The 17,866-nt window shown below is 39.0% G+C and overlaps 1 protein-coding gene across 2 annotated transcripts in view; it reads left to right on the top strand.

Moving 5' to 3' along the window:
* The window catches only part of VPS36 (vacuolar protein sorting 36 homolog), a 29,515-nt gene extending 12,165 nt beyond the window's left edge, over positions 1 to 17,350 (top strand). The window contains exons 6-14 of one of the 2 annotated variants that reach the window (XM_050950275.1): positions 1,672 to 1,758; positions 5,712 to 5,744; positions 5,862 to 5,939; positions 6,474 to 6,608; positions 7,700 to 7,729; positions 10,556 to 10,620; positions 11,563 to 11,647; positions 14,753 to 14,829; positions 14,912 to 17,350. In XM_050950275.1, coding sequence (XP_050806232.1) covers positions 1,672 to 1,758; positions 5,712 to 5,744; positions 5,862 to 5,939; positions 6,474 to 6,608; positions 7,700 to 7,729; positions 10,556 to 10,620; positions 11,563 to 11,647; positions 14,753 to 14,829; positions 14,912 to 15,005 — 684 coding nt within the window. In that variant the 3' untranslated portion in view covers positions 15,006 to 17,350. Of the gene's footprint in view, positions 1 to 1,671; positions 1,759 to 5,711; positions 5,745 to 5,861; positions 5,940 to 6,473; positions 6,609 to 7,699; positions 7,766 to 10,555; positions 10,621 to 11,562; positions 11,648 to 14,752; positions 14,830 to 14,911 lie in introns of both variants that reach the window. The other variant, XM_050950271.1, reaches the window with a different exon arrangement.
* The last annotated feature ends 516 nt before the right edge of the window (positions 17,351 to 17,866 follow it).

Consider the following 17,866-nt stretch of genomic DNA (forward strand, 5'->3'; position numbering starts at 1 on the left):
CTCTTGCAGTTCTCCTTTATACTGGGGCGGAGCAGTTGGGTATCCTCACTGCATCTGAGAAGAGCTTCGGCACAATTGGGAACCTGCCCCTTAGATTATGTAGTTAACTATATTCAACATAGAGTTAATGGTATTCTTGGAATGGCACAGAAGCGAGGAAATTCTAATTTATGAGTGAATATGGTGTTTGGTTTGATGTGCCATTTGTAGTCTTTTAATTATGCTTAGGTATTGAAGCTCATGATGTAAAATAATCACATTCTGTGTAGAGACTTCTACAATATGAGACACACAAGGAAGATGAAGAATGGAGTTTCAGCCTTAATTTTACCCTTTCTTGGTTTTGTGGGTTCTAGACTCTTGACATTGCTTTAATATAGTTGCTTGAAGCCTGTGTGCATCATGTGTGTGAGTAGCTATGATTTAAATGGACAGTTTCGATTATTGGGAATATCTTCAAGATGTGTGCCTATTCAATTGCTTTCCTTCATCTGTTTCTGTATTTTGAAATTATAAACTCTTTGGGAATATCATCCTTGTATTTGGAAACTGCTGGTGACATTTTGGGTACAGCTATCATATAAATGAGTTACAGTAGGGAGGATGGTGCTGTTGTCAATGGTGACAGAGAATAGGAGGAGACGGAGAGAGTTCAATTTGGCAATGTTAAGTTTAAGTTGCCCATGAGACATCTATAAGAAGATGTTGAGACTGGCTGAAATACAGATTGGATGGAAATAGGTCAGGAATGGAAAGGTAGATTTGCGCATATATATGTAAAGGTGGTAGTTGAAACCACGTGCGTAGATGAGATTTCCCAAAGAAAAGGTGTAGACCAAGAAAAGGAGGGAATCAAGGACTGAGACTTCTGAGACACAGAGAGTTGGAGAATCTAAAAGAATGAGCAGAGAGATGGTGAGAGAACCAGGAGCGAATGGAAACTCAAGGGTTTGGAGGGTTTTAAGGAAAGAACTATTGGGTGTCAAAATCAATAGGGAGGACAAGGAGAATGAGGGTGGACTTAGAGACCTGGAGGCTAGGCCAGGAAGAGGCTGATAAATTTCATATGACTCTCCAATTTAGTAAAAGGATATCACCCCATATGTTGTATGTATGTGTCACATGCTATCTGTATGAGGCACTATCAGTAAATGGGATGAATGTCCAACTTTCTAAATGTACCCTTCTAAATCTCCCCTCAGGGTAACCTATTCAGACTGTGATGGAGAAATGGGGAGAACAACTTCCTAAGTCCAGGATCCTTACTGAAAATGCTCTACCTCTAGGCTTGCTCCAGTTAGACTAGGAAAGCATCAGTTTGAGCATCCCAGCTTATCTCTACTCTCTCTGTATCATACAAGAGATGCTATGTTCTATATCATTATATTAACAGTTTAAACAGCATGTTTGTCATGTAGCGTTCTGTAGCAAATCTCTATTCAGTGTGTTTTTATTATTTGTAAAAAGTTGTTCTAGATAAACTATGACCTTGATTTAAGGAATGTTATTCAGGAAATTAGCTGTATTATAGATCATTGACAATCATTACATTTTACTTAGTTCTTTGTGGGACATTTTCCTTTGTTGTAAATATAAACTCTTTCCCAGGGAGGTGAGAGAACTCTTAACATTTCCTTCCTTTTCTTTTCTTTAAACTATTTTCTTTTGCAGGCAGGAAGAATAAGGGCCGTAGGAATTGTTGGTATTGAGAGGAAATTAGAAGAGAAGAGAAAAGAGACTGACAAAAACATTTCTGAGGTAAATACTGCTCAAGTTTCAAGGTCAGCCATCTGCATTCTCTCAGACTTTCTTCTGGATGCAGCGGTGTACTGTTTCATTGTAGAGAGTTTTAAAACTTGGAACCAATTACACGTGTGTAACTTACAGTTATGTCTGTTTAACTAGCTTATCCCAGATGTTTAAGAATATTTCATTTAAATGCTCCCTTTTGAGAATGACATTCATTGGCACCAAATGCTTTCTGTGTTTATGGATTTCAATACAATTGAAAAGCAAAGTTCAATGGCCTTTCATCGGGGGAAGCAGAACAAAGAGCCTTCTACAGAGAGGGACCAGTCCAATAAGACTGTTGTCTTAGCAGGTCTAATTATGGATCAGTTGAGGATTAGGTATTCATTTACCAGGTGTATTGTTCAAAGGAGTTATATATATGTAAATAGATACATTTACTGTGTAATAATTAACAGAAATTCATATTTTTAAATTTTAATTTGAGTTTATAATTATGTATGGCAAAGTGTTCAATAATCAGATGTCACAGTAATTTCTGCAAAAATATTGGCCAAAGAGAAGACAACCGCTTCTCCCACAAACAGTCCCATAGTTGAATTTGAGATATTACATGTACAACAGAAGCTTATTTCTCCTCTCCCCACCTCATTCTCTTCCTCTCCTTAAATCCTTTTGACCAGTGTTTCTCAACCTTTTTGATACAGGGACTGGCTTGCTGCCTTCCTCAGCTGTGTCAGGGAGATCTCAGAGACTGGCAGTGGTCCACAGACCAGTAGCTGAGAAACACTGCTTTAGACACTATATCTAATGAAACAATCCCGAGATTACAAATAAAGAGAAGATTATACTGGTTTTGTCACAGTAATAGAGATGGATTTGAACCATCAAGAAGTCCTCATTAACTATAGCAGATTCATTCATATGGCAACTGTTTGTATCATAACATTGCAAAATAAAAATAAAGACCTCATAGATCCAGTTTACAGGAAATTTGTGCCTGTTTTGTGAACACTTTTACTGTGATCTTTCAATTATTACTAGCATTAAAGGTTTTTTGTTTTTCTGCTTATTTATGAAGAAGGTAATGAATGAAGTTACTTATGTATATAATTCAAAAGGTATTGTCTTGTTATTTTTTCCTCACTGACTTTGTCAGAGAGTAAAAGAAATCCATTTGTGTGAGTTATATGAACAAAGGAAAAATGTGATTTGTGAAATCCTGCCTTCCCTCAGCTTTAAATGTTATAAATGACTTAATTTCAAAAGTGGTGCCCTGGGTTCCACGAAAAGGTTTCCTGCATCTGCTGTTCGCTGCTGATAAGAATCCAGTTCTTAGCCTTTTGTTTATCTGAGGAAGTTCCTGTTAGGTGTGTGCACATTCCCCTTTGTTTCCAGGCCTGCCCTGAGTGAATCGGTCAGAGGAGGAACTATACACAACATGCTATTTATTTAGCTAAGTCAAGGATTTTTTTTAATGGATAATGTTTTCATGCATGTTGTTGAGATTGGGGTTAAACCAGTAAAAGCCTGGATATAAAAACTTTTTGTTTGTTGATATCAAAATTCAATGTGGTAAAAGCTTCTTAATTCATGCTAGTGCCTGAGAGAGACATTACAAATGTACTGAATTTGGCAAATTAGCAAGTAAGTCAACAAATACTTTTACAAGAAAAGACACTGTATCACAAATATCTGTGCTCTGACAATGGTAATTCATTATTCTATGGAAATATATTATAATTTCTTTAACACTCCATATTAAATTTTTGCCAAGATATTTGGAGAGTGATTGTCATTTGACTACAGTAACTCTCTCCACTTAACATCTCTCTTAACATTGTTTTGATCTTATGTCCCTTCTCAGTTACAGAACATGCTCCATTTAAAGTTGTGCAAATCTTCGCTATAACGTCGTTTGGCTGCCTGCTTTGTCCAGAGCTGGCAGCCCCCCTATCAGCTTCCCTACGCCCTCCCTTCCCCCCAGTGCCTCCTGTCCACCAGCAGACCCTGTGGATCAGTGCCTTCCGCCGCCTCCTGCCCGCAGCAATCAGCTGGCTTGCGGCATTCAAGAGGGAGGGGGGAGGCACGAGGACTCGGTGCACAGGCTCCCCCTCCCTCACCTGCCTCCCAAATGCCACAAACCAGCTGATTTCCATGGGCAGAAGGCAGGGGATGGAGCGGGAGTAGCGAGGACATGGCATGCGGAGTAAAGCGGGGGAGGGAAGAAGAGACAGGTTAAGAATGGGGATATGGGGGGAAGAGGTGGCTTGGGCGGATCAAGGATTGAGCCCCCTGCCCCTGGTGTTTGCAGAGTAGGGGAAGCTGCATGTGGACTAGCAAGAGACAAGCTGGGTGAGGTAATATCTTTTATTGGACCAACTTCTGTTAGTGGAAAAGACAAGCTTTTGAGTTACACACAGAACTCTGCCATGCTCTTGTTACCTTCAGATTAGACTATAACATTGTTGATAGCTTGAGACCATAGACTGGCTACATTTGCGGTCTGTAGAGGTGTTCTAGTTGGGCTGCCCTCTTTATAAAAGGGAAGTACTGTCCTCACGGAACTAACTGTGATGGTTCTAGGGTTCTGGGGCTCCCCACATGCATTCACACACACACTTGGTCCAAAATAATCTAAATTAATGACCACCTGGACACATTGCAAAAGCCATTTATTAGAGAGATTTTGAAGGAGGGTTGAGGATATGTCCCTGAGAGGGTAAAAGTGCCTTTCTGTGGCATTGATATATTGGCAGGCTAAATTCACTTTTTTCATGTGTATGATTATTTTTATGCTGTTGGGTGGTCATTGTTATGTAATTGTAAGTCTGCTTACTTGTTAACACACTGAGAGTATTTTTGTTTTTTATTGTTGAAATAAAATATGAAAAAGTGAAGGGCTTATCTAGTGTTATGTGCTCCATACAGCAATTTTTATATTTGAGAACTTTACATCTTTATTAAAGTAACTTGCATTTTAAAAATCCTGAAATAAATCACTGTCCTGTGGTGGAAATCCAAATTTTTACACGTTTTTGTGGAAAAGTTCCATAAAAGTTCTTTGTAGTAAAAATCTGATACTCTATAGAAATATTTTAATTTCCCCCTGCTTTTATCAGATCTAGCAAGTACAGATTTTTTCACAGGTACCTTTTATCTAATAACCCATCTCATAAGCCTGATTTCAAACAAGCCTTAATTGAGATCTTGTTTTGTGTCAGCATAATTTAGCTCAGTTAGACATCTATGTACCTAATTGCTTCTGAGAATCAAGTATTTAGATGCATAAATTTTCCCCACAATTTTCAAAGCTTTATGTCTTCTCAGTTCAGAGTGGTGTGAAATGAACCTAACAATCTGTCTCCCTTGTTATTTCAAAATAATCTGTGAACTTGCCTGCTATTTTAGCAACGCCTACTGATAAAAGGCAGAATTGTGATGTCACTATGAGCATTTCCACAGTTGTATTGTAGGCTCTCTACTGGCCAAAATAAGATTATTTGTGTGTGTATGCGTATATGTATGAATAAAAAAAATACACCTAACGTTTTTAGGAAGAAGGGGTAAACTTGATTAATTTAATTTATTTCAACTCTCAATACTTTATCTCCCAGCTCTGTTATTTACATTTTGTAAATCAGTATTAAGTAGAAATTAGTGTGTGTCTTCCATGCAGGAAACCATAGAATTGTTTTACTTTCCTGTATACTTTCTGTTGTCTTTGTCTTGTCTGATTTTGATTATAAGCTCTCTGTGAAGGAAAAGTGCCTGTTTGTAAACCAAAGCATGAATTTATAACTCTAAACAGTTTGAAATGATAATGTCCTGGTCTAAAGCATTAGGTGCCCTAATATTGTTCAGAATTCTTGGAGTTTAGGAAGATCATTGGAAAAATTACTTCATTAAATCATTTAATTTCTTAAGGCAGACTATATTATAATGTCAAATTTTCATTTTAGGCTTTTGAAGATCTCAGCAAGTTAATGGAAAAGGTATGGGATGTGACATTTACCAGCACATCTGTCTATATTTATACCAGTTATCTAACTTTTAATCAAAATGTCTGAATACACTGCTGAAAGCTGACATATTTGTGGGTGTTTTGGTAGGCTAAGGAAATGGTCGAGTTATCCAAATCAATAGCTAACAAAATTAAAGAAAAACAAGGTGACATCACGGAAGATGAGGTAAATATGCTTTCTTTCTAGATTTGACAAAAAAGCATTTTGTGAAATATCACTGTGTAAACAGCTATTGTGGTAATATTCATAATACAAGTAAATAATATTTTATTAATGTCCCATTTTTTCTTGACTTTTATTTAATGAAAAGCTTTCTTTATACAATATATCCGAGCAGTGGGGAGAGAAAAGACAGTCAGTCCGTTTGAGACCTTGTTTTAAAAATAATTACAACGAAGTGATTACAGGATGTGCATGTCTCTTCCCCACTTAGTTTGCTTTAAAAGGGTCAGAAGTGCAGGTTCCATTAACTAGGAGAAGATGACAATTTTCTGGGGTTTTTTTGAGATTTCAGTGTCTCTTATAAATTTCTGAAGACTTGTGTACAGCTTGCCACCATTTTGATAAACGTATATTTGGCATTGTGTATTTTCAAATCTCCCAAAAATGCATTGAGGTCTACTATAAAAATAAAAGTGTAAATTTTTTTTAAATAGAACTATGAAATGACTGACACAACTTACTTTTCTTTTTACGTAGACTATCAGGTTTAAGTCTTATCTGTTGAGCATGGGTATAGCTAACCCAGTTACCAGGGAAACGCATGGATCTGGCACACATTACCATATGCAACTGGCAAAACAACTAGCTGGAATACTACAGTCACAACTAGAGGTAAAGCACCTGAGATGCTCTTTTTGTGCATGTAGATGAGTTTTTAATGCAGTGCATTTCAGTATCATGGACTTTGACAATGTCTCTTTTCAAGATCTAAGACTTCAGTAATACAACCTCAAATTCAGCTTTTAGAGGAGTCGTCATTTTGTCTTTTAAGAACATTTATTCTCTTTCTCAGCACAAATATCTAAAAGGAACTATGGGAATTCATATTTTCAGTAATGATTTCTCATCTTTCACATAAGGGAGTTTGTGTAATAGTTCTTCATAGGTCTGAATTAGCAGTCTCTATCCCTGGTGACTGTGGGTACAGAATTCACCCCTTACCACGGAACTGTGCTTCTGAATCTAAGCTATTATTTTAAAAAATATGTTTCTGATCTATATGATTGCAATGCTGACTTTGAATAAATGAATAGTGCATAAACCAATTGAGAGTTGTCTTCCTTGACTCAAAAGTATGAGCAGCCCCATTAAGCACAATGGATTGCTAACTCTGAAACCTAAGAATAACCATTTCAATGTAAACTTCATATATATCACTGCTATAATGCTGGCTACTAAACAGATTTTCAGTGTTTCTGTTTAATTCAATAAAATTTCAGTTTTTAATATATCTGAAGCTTACATCTTTGAAAAAGAATGTGTGCATTCAATATATATGTGAAACTCACATAATGTCTCTTAGATTATTTTTTTTTTACCTTACATTATGACCCTGTGAGTTCAAAAAACAGAAGCTCGATTAAATGGTTAATAGATTTAATATAATGAAATTCCATGTACTTTTACTCTAATGTGTATCTTAACCTTGAAATAATTCACACTTCTTGAATTTTAGAATTGGTATTCTGCAATTTTTGAAATTATTAAAGAAAATTACTGTTTGAACACTGACCTATAATTTAGATATTACTGGTCTTGTCTGTGTAGGTTTTTAAATCAAGCTCATAGTTTATCTTCTCTGCTTTAATATGTCACATGTTGCTTAAAACTTTCATTCATCCAAATGTTTTATTATTTGCAAAATAGTGTGCTCTATGTTCTAGGTTAATACTATTTCACTTATTGGCCTCATGTTTCCACAGGAACGAGGGGGAATAATGTCACTTACAGAGGTATATTGTCTAGTAAACCGGGCTCGGGGATTGGAGGTAAGGGACTGGATCTGTGGTATTTTTTGACAAAATCTGCTTGAGAAGGTACTTTAAAGAAAGAAGTGTTAAACAAATCTTTAACTGTCCATCACATGCAGTCTAACTGCTTAAAATGATGGATGAATTGCTGTTCTTGTAATAGAAAATGGAGCTTTGGGAGGGAGAGAGGGAAGGGGAGGTTCTCCCTTCCCTTCTCCCTCTCCCTGCTAATATTTAATCTTTGGCCATTTTCCATAGTATGTCATTCTGATGTGCCACTCCTGTAGTACCAATAAAGGAGGATGAGAGCTAGCATCAGAAAATGAAACATACAAAAACAGGCAAAATAACAGGAGGGACAGACACAGAAATAATAAAAGGTGAGGGAGAGAGAGAGAACCAGTAATCAAATAGATTACTTGAAGAGAGAAGTCATGAACAGAGTAATGTGGAAAAGAATGAGAACAGAAAATGGAGTGTAAGGGAACGTCTGCACTACAGGATTATTCCGATTTTACATAAACCGGTTTTGTAAAACAGATTGTGTAAAGTCGAGTGCACGTGGCCAAACAAAGCACCATAATTTGGTGGTGTGCGTCCATATACCAAGGCTAGCATCGATTTGTGGAGCATTGCACTGTGGGTAGCTGTCCCGTAGCTATCCCATAGTTCCTGCAGTCTCCCCAACCCATTGGAATTCTGGGTTGAAATCCCAGTGCATGATGCTGCAAAAACAGTGTCGTGGGTGATTCTGGGTAAATGTCATCACTCGTTCCTTCCTCCGTGAAAGCAATGGCAGACAATCATTTCGTGCCCTTTTTCCCTGGATTGCCCTGGCAGACGCCATATCATGGCAAGCTTGGAGCCCGTTTTGCCTTTTGTCACTGTCACCGTATGTGTACTGGATGCCGCTGACAGAGGTGGTACTGCAGCGCTACACAGCAACATTCATTTGCCTTTGCAAGGTAGCAGAGATGGTTACCAGTCGTTCTGTACTGTCTGCTGTGCCATTGTAAATTGGCAATGAGATGACGGTTATCAGTTGTTCTGTACCGTCTACTGCTGTCATGGGTGCTCTTGGCTGACCTTCACTGAGGTCGGCTGGGGGTGCAAAGACAAAAATGGGAATGACCCCCCTGGTCATTCCCTCCTTTATGTTGTATCTAAAAATAGAGTCAGTCCTGCCTACAATATGGGGCAAGTGTACTAGAGAACCAGTGTATTAGAGAACCAGAGAGCACAGCTGCTCTGTGTCAGATCCCACAGAAATGATGAGCTGCATGCCGTTCTAGGGGGTGTCCCTGCAACAACCCCACCCGTTGCTTCCCTTCTCCCCCAACCTTCCTGGGCTACCATGGCAGTGTCCCCCCATTTGTGTGATGAAGTAATAAAGAGTGCAGGAATAAGAAACACTGAGTTTTTGTGAGATAAAATGAGGGGGAGGCAGCCTCCAGTCCAGGCAGGACATTAAATGGTAGGGGGGAGAGGAGCCCAGCATCCCACTGCTATGGTAGTCCAGGCAGTGCAGAATCTTTTCTTTAGACATGAAAGGTGGGGGGGGGGGCTGATGGAACTCAGCCCCCAGTTGCTATGATGAGGACGGTTACCAGCCGTTCTGTACCATCTACCGGGAATGACCAGGAGTCATTCCTATTTTTACCCAGGCGCTCCCGGCCGACCTCACCTGAGGCCGGCCAGGAGCACTCACAGGATGACGAGGACAGCTATCAGTCCTTTTTGTACGGTACCATCTGCCACCGGGGAGGGAAGGAGAGAGGATGCTACTATTCATTTCCCCAGCACCGCGTCTACCAGCAGCATGCAGTAGACATAGGGTGACATATAAAAAAGTCAAGAAACGATTTTTTTTTCCCTTTTCTTTCACGGGTGGGGAAGGGGAGTAAATTGATAACATATACCCTGAAACACCCCGGACAATGTGTTTTACCCTACAGGCATTGGAAGCTCAGCCAAGAATACAAATGCTTTTCGGAGACTGCGGGGACTGTGGGATAGCTGGAGTCCTCAGTACCCCCTCCCTCCCTCCGTGAGCTTCCATTTGATTCTTTGGCTTTCCGTTACGCTTGTCACACAGCACTGTGCTGTGGACTCTGTATCATAGCCTGGAGATTTTTTCAAATGCTTTCTCATTTCGTCTTCTGTAACGGAGCTGTGATAGAACAGATTTGTGTCCCCATACAGCAATCAGATTCAGTATCTCCCGTACAGTCCATGCTGGAGCTCTTTTTGGATTTGGGACTGCATCACCACCCGGCTGAGCAGAGCTCCATGCTGGGCAAACAGGAAATGAAATTCAAAAGTTTGCGGGGCTTTTCCTGTCTACCTGGCCAGTGCATCCGAGTTCGGATTGACTGCTCTGGACAGCACAATGGTGCACTGTGGGATACCGCCCGGAGGCCAATACCGTCGATTTGCGGCCATACTAACCCTAATCCGATATGGTAATACCGATTTCAGCGCTACTCCTCTTGTCGGGGAGGATTACAGAAACCGGTTTAAAGAGTCCTTTATATCGATATAAAGGGCCTCATTGTGTGGAAGGGTGCAGCGTTAAATCGATTTAACGCTGCTAAAATCGGTATAAACGTGTAGTGTAAACTAGGCCTAAGGATGAGAGAAGGCTGCAGGGGGAGAGGGATGAAAGGCAAAAATGCAATCGTGCACTACATCGTTGCTTGTTCTGTTATTTTTTTCATCTGTAGTTGTCTGTTTTGTTTCTGTGCGTGTGTGAGATACTGTGTATTTAACATGTAAAATGTGAGTAAGTATGTTCTTCTTTTTAAATAGTTGCTCTCTCCAGAAGATTTAGTAAATGCTTGTAAGATGCTAGTGGCACTGAAATTACCCCTAAGGTAAGAGTCCTTCATATGCATTTCTAAATAAACTGTCAACTGTGGACCCGTGAGTCCCTTGCACAGACACAGTCTTGTGAAATGCCTTACCTTCCAAAATCCATTTTAATGTAAAATGTGAACCTATTTTTGTGTGTTACTTAATCTTCTAGGAGGTCAGTCAGCATTCATTCAATTTCCTATGTAATTTCCTTTAAGTTCATAAACATCACTTGTCTATTGATCCAACTTACAAGGACCCTCTTGCTGTACTTTATGAGCACCTTGCACTCTTTAATATGTGTTTATCCTCGTAAAACCCCTGTGAGATAGGTAAGGATTGCCCCCATTTCAGAAATGAGGAACTGAGGCACTGAGAAGCTAAGGTATTTGCCCAAGGTCACGCAGGTAATGAGGAGGGAATTGAACCCAGATTTCTCATGTCCCAGGGTTGCAACCTACCCATTGGACCATCCTTCCTTTCCACAGATGTGACCCTCAGAAATAGTTTCACAGGGTCTTTCTTCAGGTGCAGTTAATAACACTAATACATACATACATCCACCATTGTTTTACAGCGTGAACAGAATTTACTTATGTTTCATGCAAAACTAAATTATATGATCCCTAAAAAATACAAATGTGGCTGAATTTAAGTTCCTGGGGTTTTATCTGCCAAACATATATTTTCAGGATGTAAAAATAAAACCACTTTAGTGCATCGCTAATATCTTGGTCACTTTGTTCAGTTAATTATTTTGTTTTCATTTTGAAGATTCAGCAGTTGATTTTTATGTTGTTCAGTTTTGCTCTTTCAATTTTTTTCTTTTAGTTTTTACAATAGATTGGTTGACATGTTATCATTTTAGATGTGTGAAACTAAGAAACTGCTAAAATACACACATTTTTCCGTTGTTGATTTGCAGCTTTGGGATTTTTTGGTCTTTTCCCTTTGATTTTTAGGCTTCGTCTATTTGACAGCGGTGTAATGGTGATTGAGCTCCAGTCCCACAATGAAGAGGAAATGGTGGCTTCTGCTTTAGAGACAGTATGTGAACTTCATTTCCTCCAGTAATCTGTCTGCTAGGGAAACTGAGACACATTAGGTGTAAAACTTGAGGTACAGGATTTCCTTTAGAGCTTTTGAAATTTTCCACTTCCAAAATCCTAAAACAATATTTTTTACTTAAATAACATTTTTCATCTTCAGAGAGCTGTACATACATTCATCTTAGGGCAGGTCCAGGTCTACTCTACCACTTAAGTCGCTCTAACTTACATCACTTAGGGATGTGGAAACACCACCCCCAGCTTCTGCCGGCCAGGCAGAGAAGTATTGCGCTGTCCACACCAGCGCTATGTTGGCAGGAGATGCTCTACCACTAATATAGCTTCCACTTCTCGCCAAGGTGGAGTAATTATGTTGACAGAAGAGTGCTCTCCCGTCGGCAGACCATATCTACACCAGACATGCTGCGCCAATGTATCGCTGTAGTATAGACCTGATCTAGATCACTGTTCACTCCTCAAGGAATAAATCTCTCTTAGGGTATGTCGACACTACCCGCCAGATTGGTGGGTAGTGATTGATCTATCGGGGATCGATGTATCATGTCTCATCTAGAACGCACTCCCCGTCGACTCTGGAACTCCACCAGGGCGAAAAATGGAAACGGAGTCGATGGGGGAGCAGCGGCCATCGATTCCGTGCTCTGAGGATGCGAAGTAAGTGATTCTAAGTCGATCTAAGATACGTCGACTTCAGCTATGCTATTCTTGTAGCTGAAGTTGCATATCTTAGATCGATCGATTTTCCTCCCTCCCTCCCCCCCATAGACCAAGCCTTAGAGCTCTTGTCAGACTTCATTACCTTAAAGTCTTTCCCCAAATCTTTTGCATAGTAGAAAGAGTTTATTTGATGGCATGGTATTTGGCCCATACATTAAGTAACTAAATTGGACTTCAGATTGTGTATGGTTTGATTGAAAGTATATTTGAAAGCAGATATTAAATGTAGGAATGAAATGTGTGCTTGTTTTTGCTTGTATATGGTAACAGAACATAGTATGTGCAATATATATTTTACATTGAGTTTGTTACTTTGAGGAGACTGCCTGTGTTAGAGGGTACTGCATAGAGGTAGCTTTGAATCATTAAAAGGAGTAGTAGAGCACAGTATAGTTAGCTGATACTGGTTCTGATCCATTTTGATACCTGAAATGCTGTTACTGCCGCATCATCTGCTGTGTCTCCCTTGCATGTTATAGAACATAGCATACACTCTTAATTTTCGCAAGCTGAGAAGGCTGCATGTTGGTGTTTCCAAAAGAAAATAGTCCTGTCAAGTTAGAAAACTTAGTGCTACCAGTTTCACCTTTGCTCTTAAGACTTGAAATGGACTCCTCAGAATAATGTATATAAAACCAAATGTGCAGAACAATGTTCCTTCATTAAAAGGGACACTTTTAAACATCATATACTTTCTCAAAACAAATGCCATAGCTATAATGTAAATAACACCTTTGATTATTAAGACTGAAATATTTAAATACTGATTTCTTTGAGGACATTTCATGCATTTTTATTAATTTTCTGCATTTCTTTCAAGAAAATAGATTCATTGATTCTCCTTTTGTTTTTAGTCAATTTTGTGGTGATGATGTATTAATTTGTTGTCTTCAGCAAGTGTGCTCAGCATTGTAAAAAAACACAATCCCTTCTTCAGGCAGCTTTAAGCAGACACATGGACATTATAAATAAGGTCAGACATACGGCGAAGAAGGTGGATTTATCACAAAGTGGTGTAGTTTTTTGACATAACACTAGGCTTCATAGACAAATATGCTGTAAGGAATGGACTTGAATTAAGAAAGATGGATGTCTTCCAAGAAAAGGAAGCCTCAGGGATATAGGCATTGGAGAAGACACAAGTGGGATACGGTTGCAAAAGGAACAGGATTGAGGTGTGAGTGGGGGGAGGGAGAAAGATGATAAGGGGGAAAGGAGTAAGAAATGATATTGGAAATTAGTTAGGAGCACGCTTGTGTGTAGCTTCCCAAGTGCAGTAAGATACAGTAAGATTGTTTTTGGAGGGAAGATGAGAGGAAGCCAGCGTGAAGTTTGAAACAAGGGCGTGGAATGGTTTGAGTGGCAGGTGAGGTAGGAGAATCAAAGGGGTCAACAACATAGAAGCTAAAGTTACTTGGGATAGGTGGTTGGGAAGGAAAATTATAATGACCCATGGGTCATATTAAATTGTGCAATCTACTCAGTATGCTCTGTGTTTCACCCCTAGGTTTCAATGGTTTAGCTTTACGACATCCAAATATAGTGCCTACTTTGATATGAGAGTCTGTAAAGGATAACTCCAACATAATTAGAAATTACAATGGATAATGCAGAATAAATCCTTCAAATTATGAGGGTCGCAGGAGAAGGCATGTATGTGTGGGTGCGGAAGGCTGCTTGAACCTGCAATAATGGAGAAATATAAGAACAATTCATTTACATGAAAACACGCCTTCTCCTGGGCCTTCCAAACTCCTGAAACCTAACGGAATGCTGGTTTTCACAAGTTAATACCAGCAGTGGGCTTTTTTAATTAATTAACCCCAATTTCCCACCCTGCTTCTGGGTGATGTCAGCTTCTAAACTGAAGACCCTCCAACTTTGGTGCCTTTCATTTCCTTTTTCCAAACTTCATTGTTTACAAAATCACTTAGGAAAGACTTAGTATAACTGTGCTGTATAACTATTAATTGCACAAGTATGTTGCTATTTATGGGCTATTTTTTTCCCCATCCACTTCTCCCAAGTTATCTTTACACGTACACGTACACATACACACACATGAAAAAGAGACACACAGTTTCATTTGTTTGACTAGTTTCTATCCTTTCTGCGTTCTTCCTTTTTCATCTTAGCACACTTCTGGAACGCTAAATAGTGTATTGGACGGAAATTGCCTTTTTTTTTTTTTTTGTAAACAAAAATGCAGATAAAGCAGTAGTCTTCACTAGGTATTTGTTACCAATTTGTAACGGTTAACCCTCTGAACCAAGTCTGAACTAAAATAATGGAGAAAATTATTTCATTCTGTAGCAGAAAGGAAAAGATCAACACTATTTTAATGCCATGCTTTTCTCTCTGATAGGTGTCTGAAAAAGGTTCTCTTACAGCTGAAGAGTTTGCTAAGCTTGTGGGGATGTCTGTTCTTTTAGCCAAAGAGAGGTAACTATGATAATTTTCAATAACTCCTTGATTATCATATTGCCCTTACCAAATACTACAAATATTCTTTCTCTTTCTTCAGGCTACTTCTAGCTGAAAAGATGGGCCATCTTTGCAGAGATGATTCAGTGGAAGGCTTGAGATTCTATCCAAACTTATTTATGACACAAAGTTAACGATATTGTAGTTCATGCATGTTTATCGTGTAATGGTTGAACAAAGCGAGCAGAAGGAGGAGCCCTTCAAATGACAGATTTTAAGATTTTGCTTTGTTAATCAAAACAATGGTGAATATTGTGATGAAAAAGCTTTTACAGCTATTTCAAATGCTGAGTGGTCCTATTTGGAATGGAGAGGAATGTTACAGAAAGTAACAAGAATCATGGAGTCAGAATCATCTGATCTCAAATTGGCAAGCTGATATACACTTAGTCAGCATAAGTTTTACTCAATAGTCCATTTATCTTTTCACTTCAGGAGATGTGAGATGATGATTTCACAAGAGTTAAAGTGGAGGAAATATCCTTTGTGGTCTGTTTTGCAAAGGCAGAAAGAACATAGAACACTATCATTTACTGCATACAGATGATAGCAAGGAAATAGAAGTGTGTACATGCCAAAGTAAGCTTCCTCTCCGTACTCTCCAGCTTCAATGTATTTTTTGTGTCTGTGAGTTCAATCAGAGACATATATCCATAGGGATGAGAAATGTTACATGGTTTATGCATGTTGAGGTCTGAGGAACAAATCAATATTGAATGCTCCCTTTTCCCAGGAACTATAAAAATTTTTCCTAGCAAGGATCCCAAATTTTGGGAGTCAAAGCCCAGTGAATTCTTTATAGATATAAATGACCTGCCTTAATAGAGACTAACCTATGTTATGAAAATCTGGAAAACGTAGTGTTTAATATGTCATGTCTAATGCTAAATAGACAAACAAGAAGTATTGTGAGTGCAGAGGTCCTCCTTTCTTTGCTCTCCCTCCCCCAAAAAGCTTCATTATGTTGCTGTTTGTGTGCGCTTTTGCCAGCTCCTGTAGCTAGTGTTGAGGGAAATCAATTATTCTGTCACTGCATCCTGTCCAACAGCATAATGACCTGTTTTTCCTTTCAGACTTCTAAAGAAAAGTCATTGATCAAAGCTGCCTACCATGTGTCTGTCTTGGAGAGATGGTTTGTTAACTTGCATAACCTTAGTCTGCAGAAACCAGTGTTTTAATATTAAAAGGAAGAACAGAAAAACCCTCATGTTTATCAGTCGAGGTATAAACCCTTTGGTTTTACCTATGCTGTGGATTTACAGAATTCAGTTACACAGCCCTAACTTTCTGTAACCCCTGTGGATTTGTATATTAGTTATATGTTTTAGAAGAGCTAAAGTTACATAGATGATGATAAGTGATGTCAGAGGCTCACATGACTTAAGCTTCCCACATAACCAGATATGATATATTATTGCAGAATTGAGTTCAAAGTTTGGATGAAGACCACATTGATGTAGCTTTGAATTAAAGATATGGCAATAATAATCAGATAGAAGTTAAAGGAAAGAGAGAGGTTCTTTTAATTGTCTAAAAATATTTATAGAAATCTTACAGTATCACCACAGTTTGGTCAAGGTTGAAGGGCCACCCAGGCTCAGGTTTTTGATAGTTACTGTTTACCTGTTTGTTTTCCCATGTACCTCTGCTTTAAATTTGCTTTGGTTCTTCTCCCACACCTTCATTGCAGGCTCTTGTAGGATGCTCATCTGGAGCAAAGACATGCTGTCCCCCAGTGCATCTCCCTAGTTAGCCTTCATGCCGTGCTCTCTTAGGGCACTGTTCTCCTTGCAGTTCCTCAAGTGGAGGGGAGCCAAAACTCATTGTTTGGGCAGGGAAAGGAATTACACGGGGAAGAACTGGTACCAGGGCATTGTCAATGCTCTGTACTTTCTCTGCAGCAGCTTTGTAGAGATCCAGATTTATGGGTGGGGAAGGAGGGACCAGTTGAACTCCACCACATTCTCTTTTTTCACCTCCCCCCTGTAAACAACAGGACAGATCAGTACAGGTTACTGCGGACAATGTGCTCTCAAAGAGTTGAAGAACTGAGAGGCAAAGAGGACACCTAAAATGGATGTTCTTGCTGTCAGTGTTTTGCTGGAGAGCCATGAATGTTAGGAAAAGATCCACTGGTTTAGGTGGCTGAAACCTTCATAAGGGGGCAGCTTTTCCTCTCCACAACCATGATGAAAGTGTAAAAAGGAAATACCAAATTTACACTCTTAATGTCTGTTCCCCTACTCAGGAATAACCCATATAGAGCCCTTAGTTTGTCTCAGTTGAGCAATAATGGTACAACATACATCTTAGCTTTAGCCTTATGGTACTTCCTTGGGCCTTTTTTCAAGATAGGGTCTTTTTCTTTGTATAGGGAGAGAAAACTCCTTGGGTTAAATTATGTTGCTTATTTAGAATTTAATTGTATATATTAGGAAATTGTTGCCACAAAGTAATAAAAATAAACTGATTTTCTTAATTTGTCTATTTCTGTTTTCTAAATGCTTTGGGGAACTTTGAAGCCACAAGTCAGAGGCCTTGCAGTTTGGTAGGAAAAGTTTTTAAATGTTCACTGTCTCAGATTGTATCCTTAAGGATAAGTTACTATGTATCTTTGAGGACTTCAGTAACTCAGACATAGGTTAGGGGTTTGTTATTGAAGTAGACGGGTGAGATTCTGTGGCCTGCATTGTGCAGGACGTCAGACTAGATTATCATAATGGTCCCTTCTGACCTTAAAGTCTATGAGTCTATCTTTTGCTGGAATTTAGTGGTTAGACACATCTCAGCATAAGTGCCTTGTCACACTTCCATCAGGAAGCGTATACTTCTGCAGAGCTCTAAACATTTATTTTTTAGTCCCTGAGTAGCCACTCTTCACACTGGTACATAGTTTAGGGTTCAGCACATGGAACCTCAGGTCTGATTTTGGCCATAATTGTTGTTACAAATAAAGGATTCTTTCTATTAAAAAAAGAAGTGTTTGGAAATATCT

The sequence above is a fragment of the Gopherus flavomarginatus genome, chromosome 1 (assembly GCF_025201925.1).
Source record: "Gopherus flavomarginatus isolate rGopFla2 chromosome 1, rGopFla2.mat.asm, whole genome shotgun sequence".
NCBI classification, from domain to species: domain Eukaryota; kingdom Metazoa; phylum Chordata; order Testudines; family Testudinidae; genus Gopherus; species Gopherus flavomarginatus.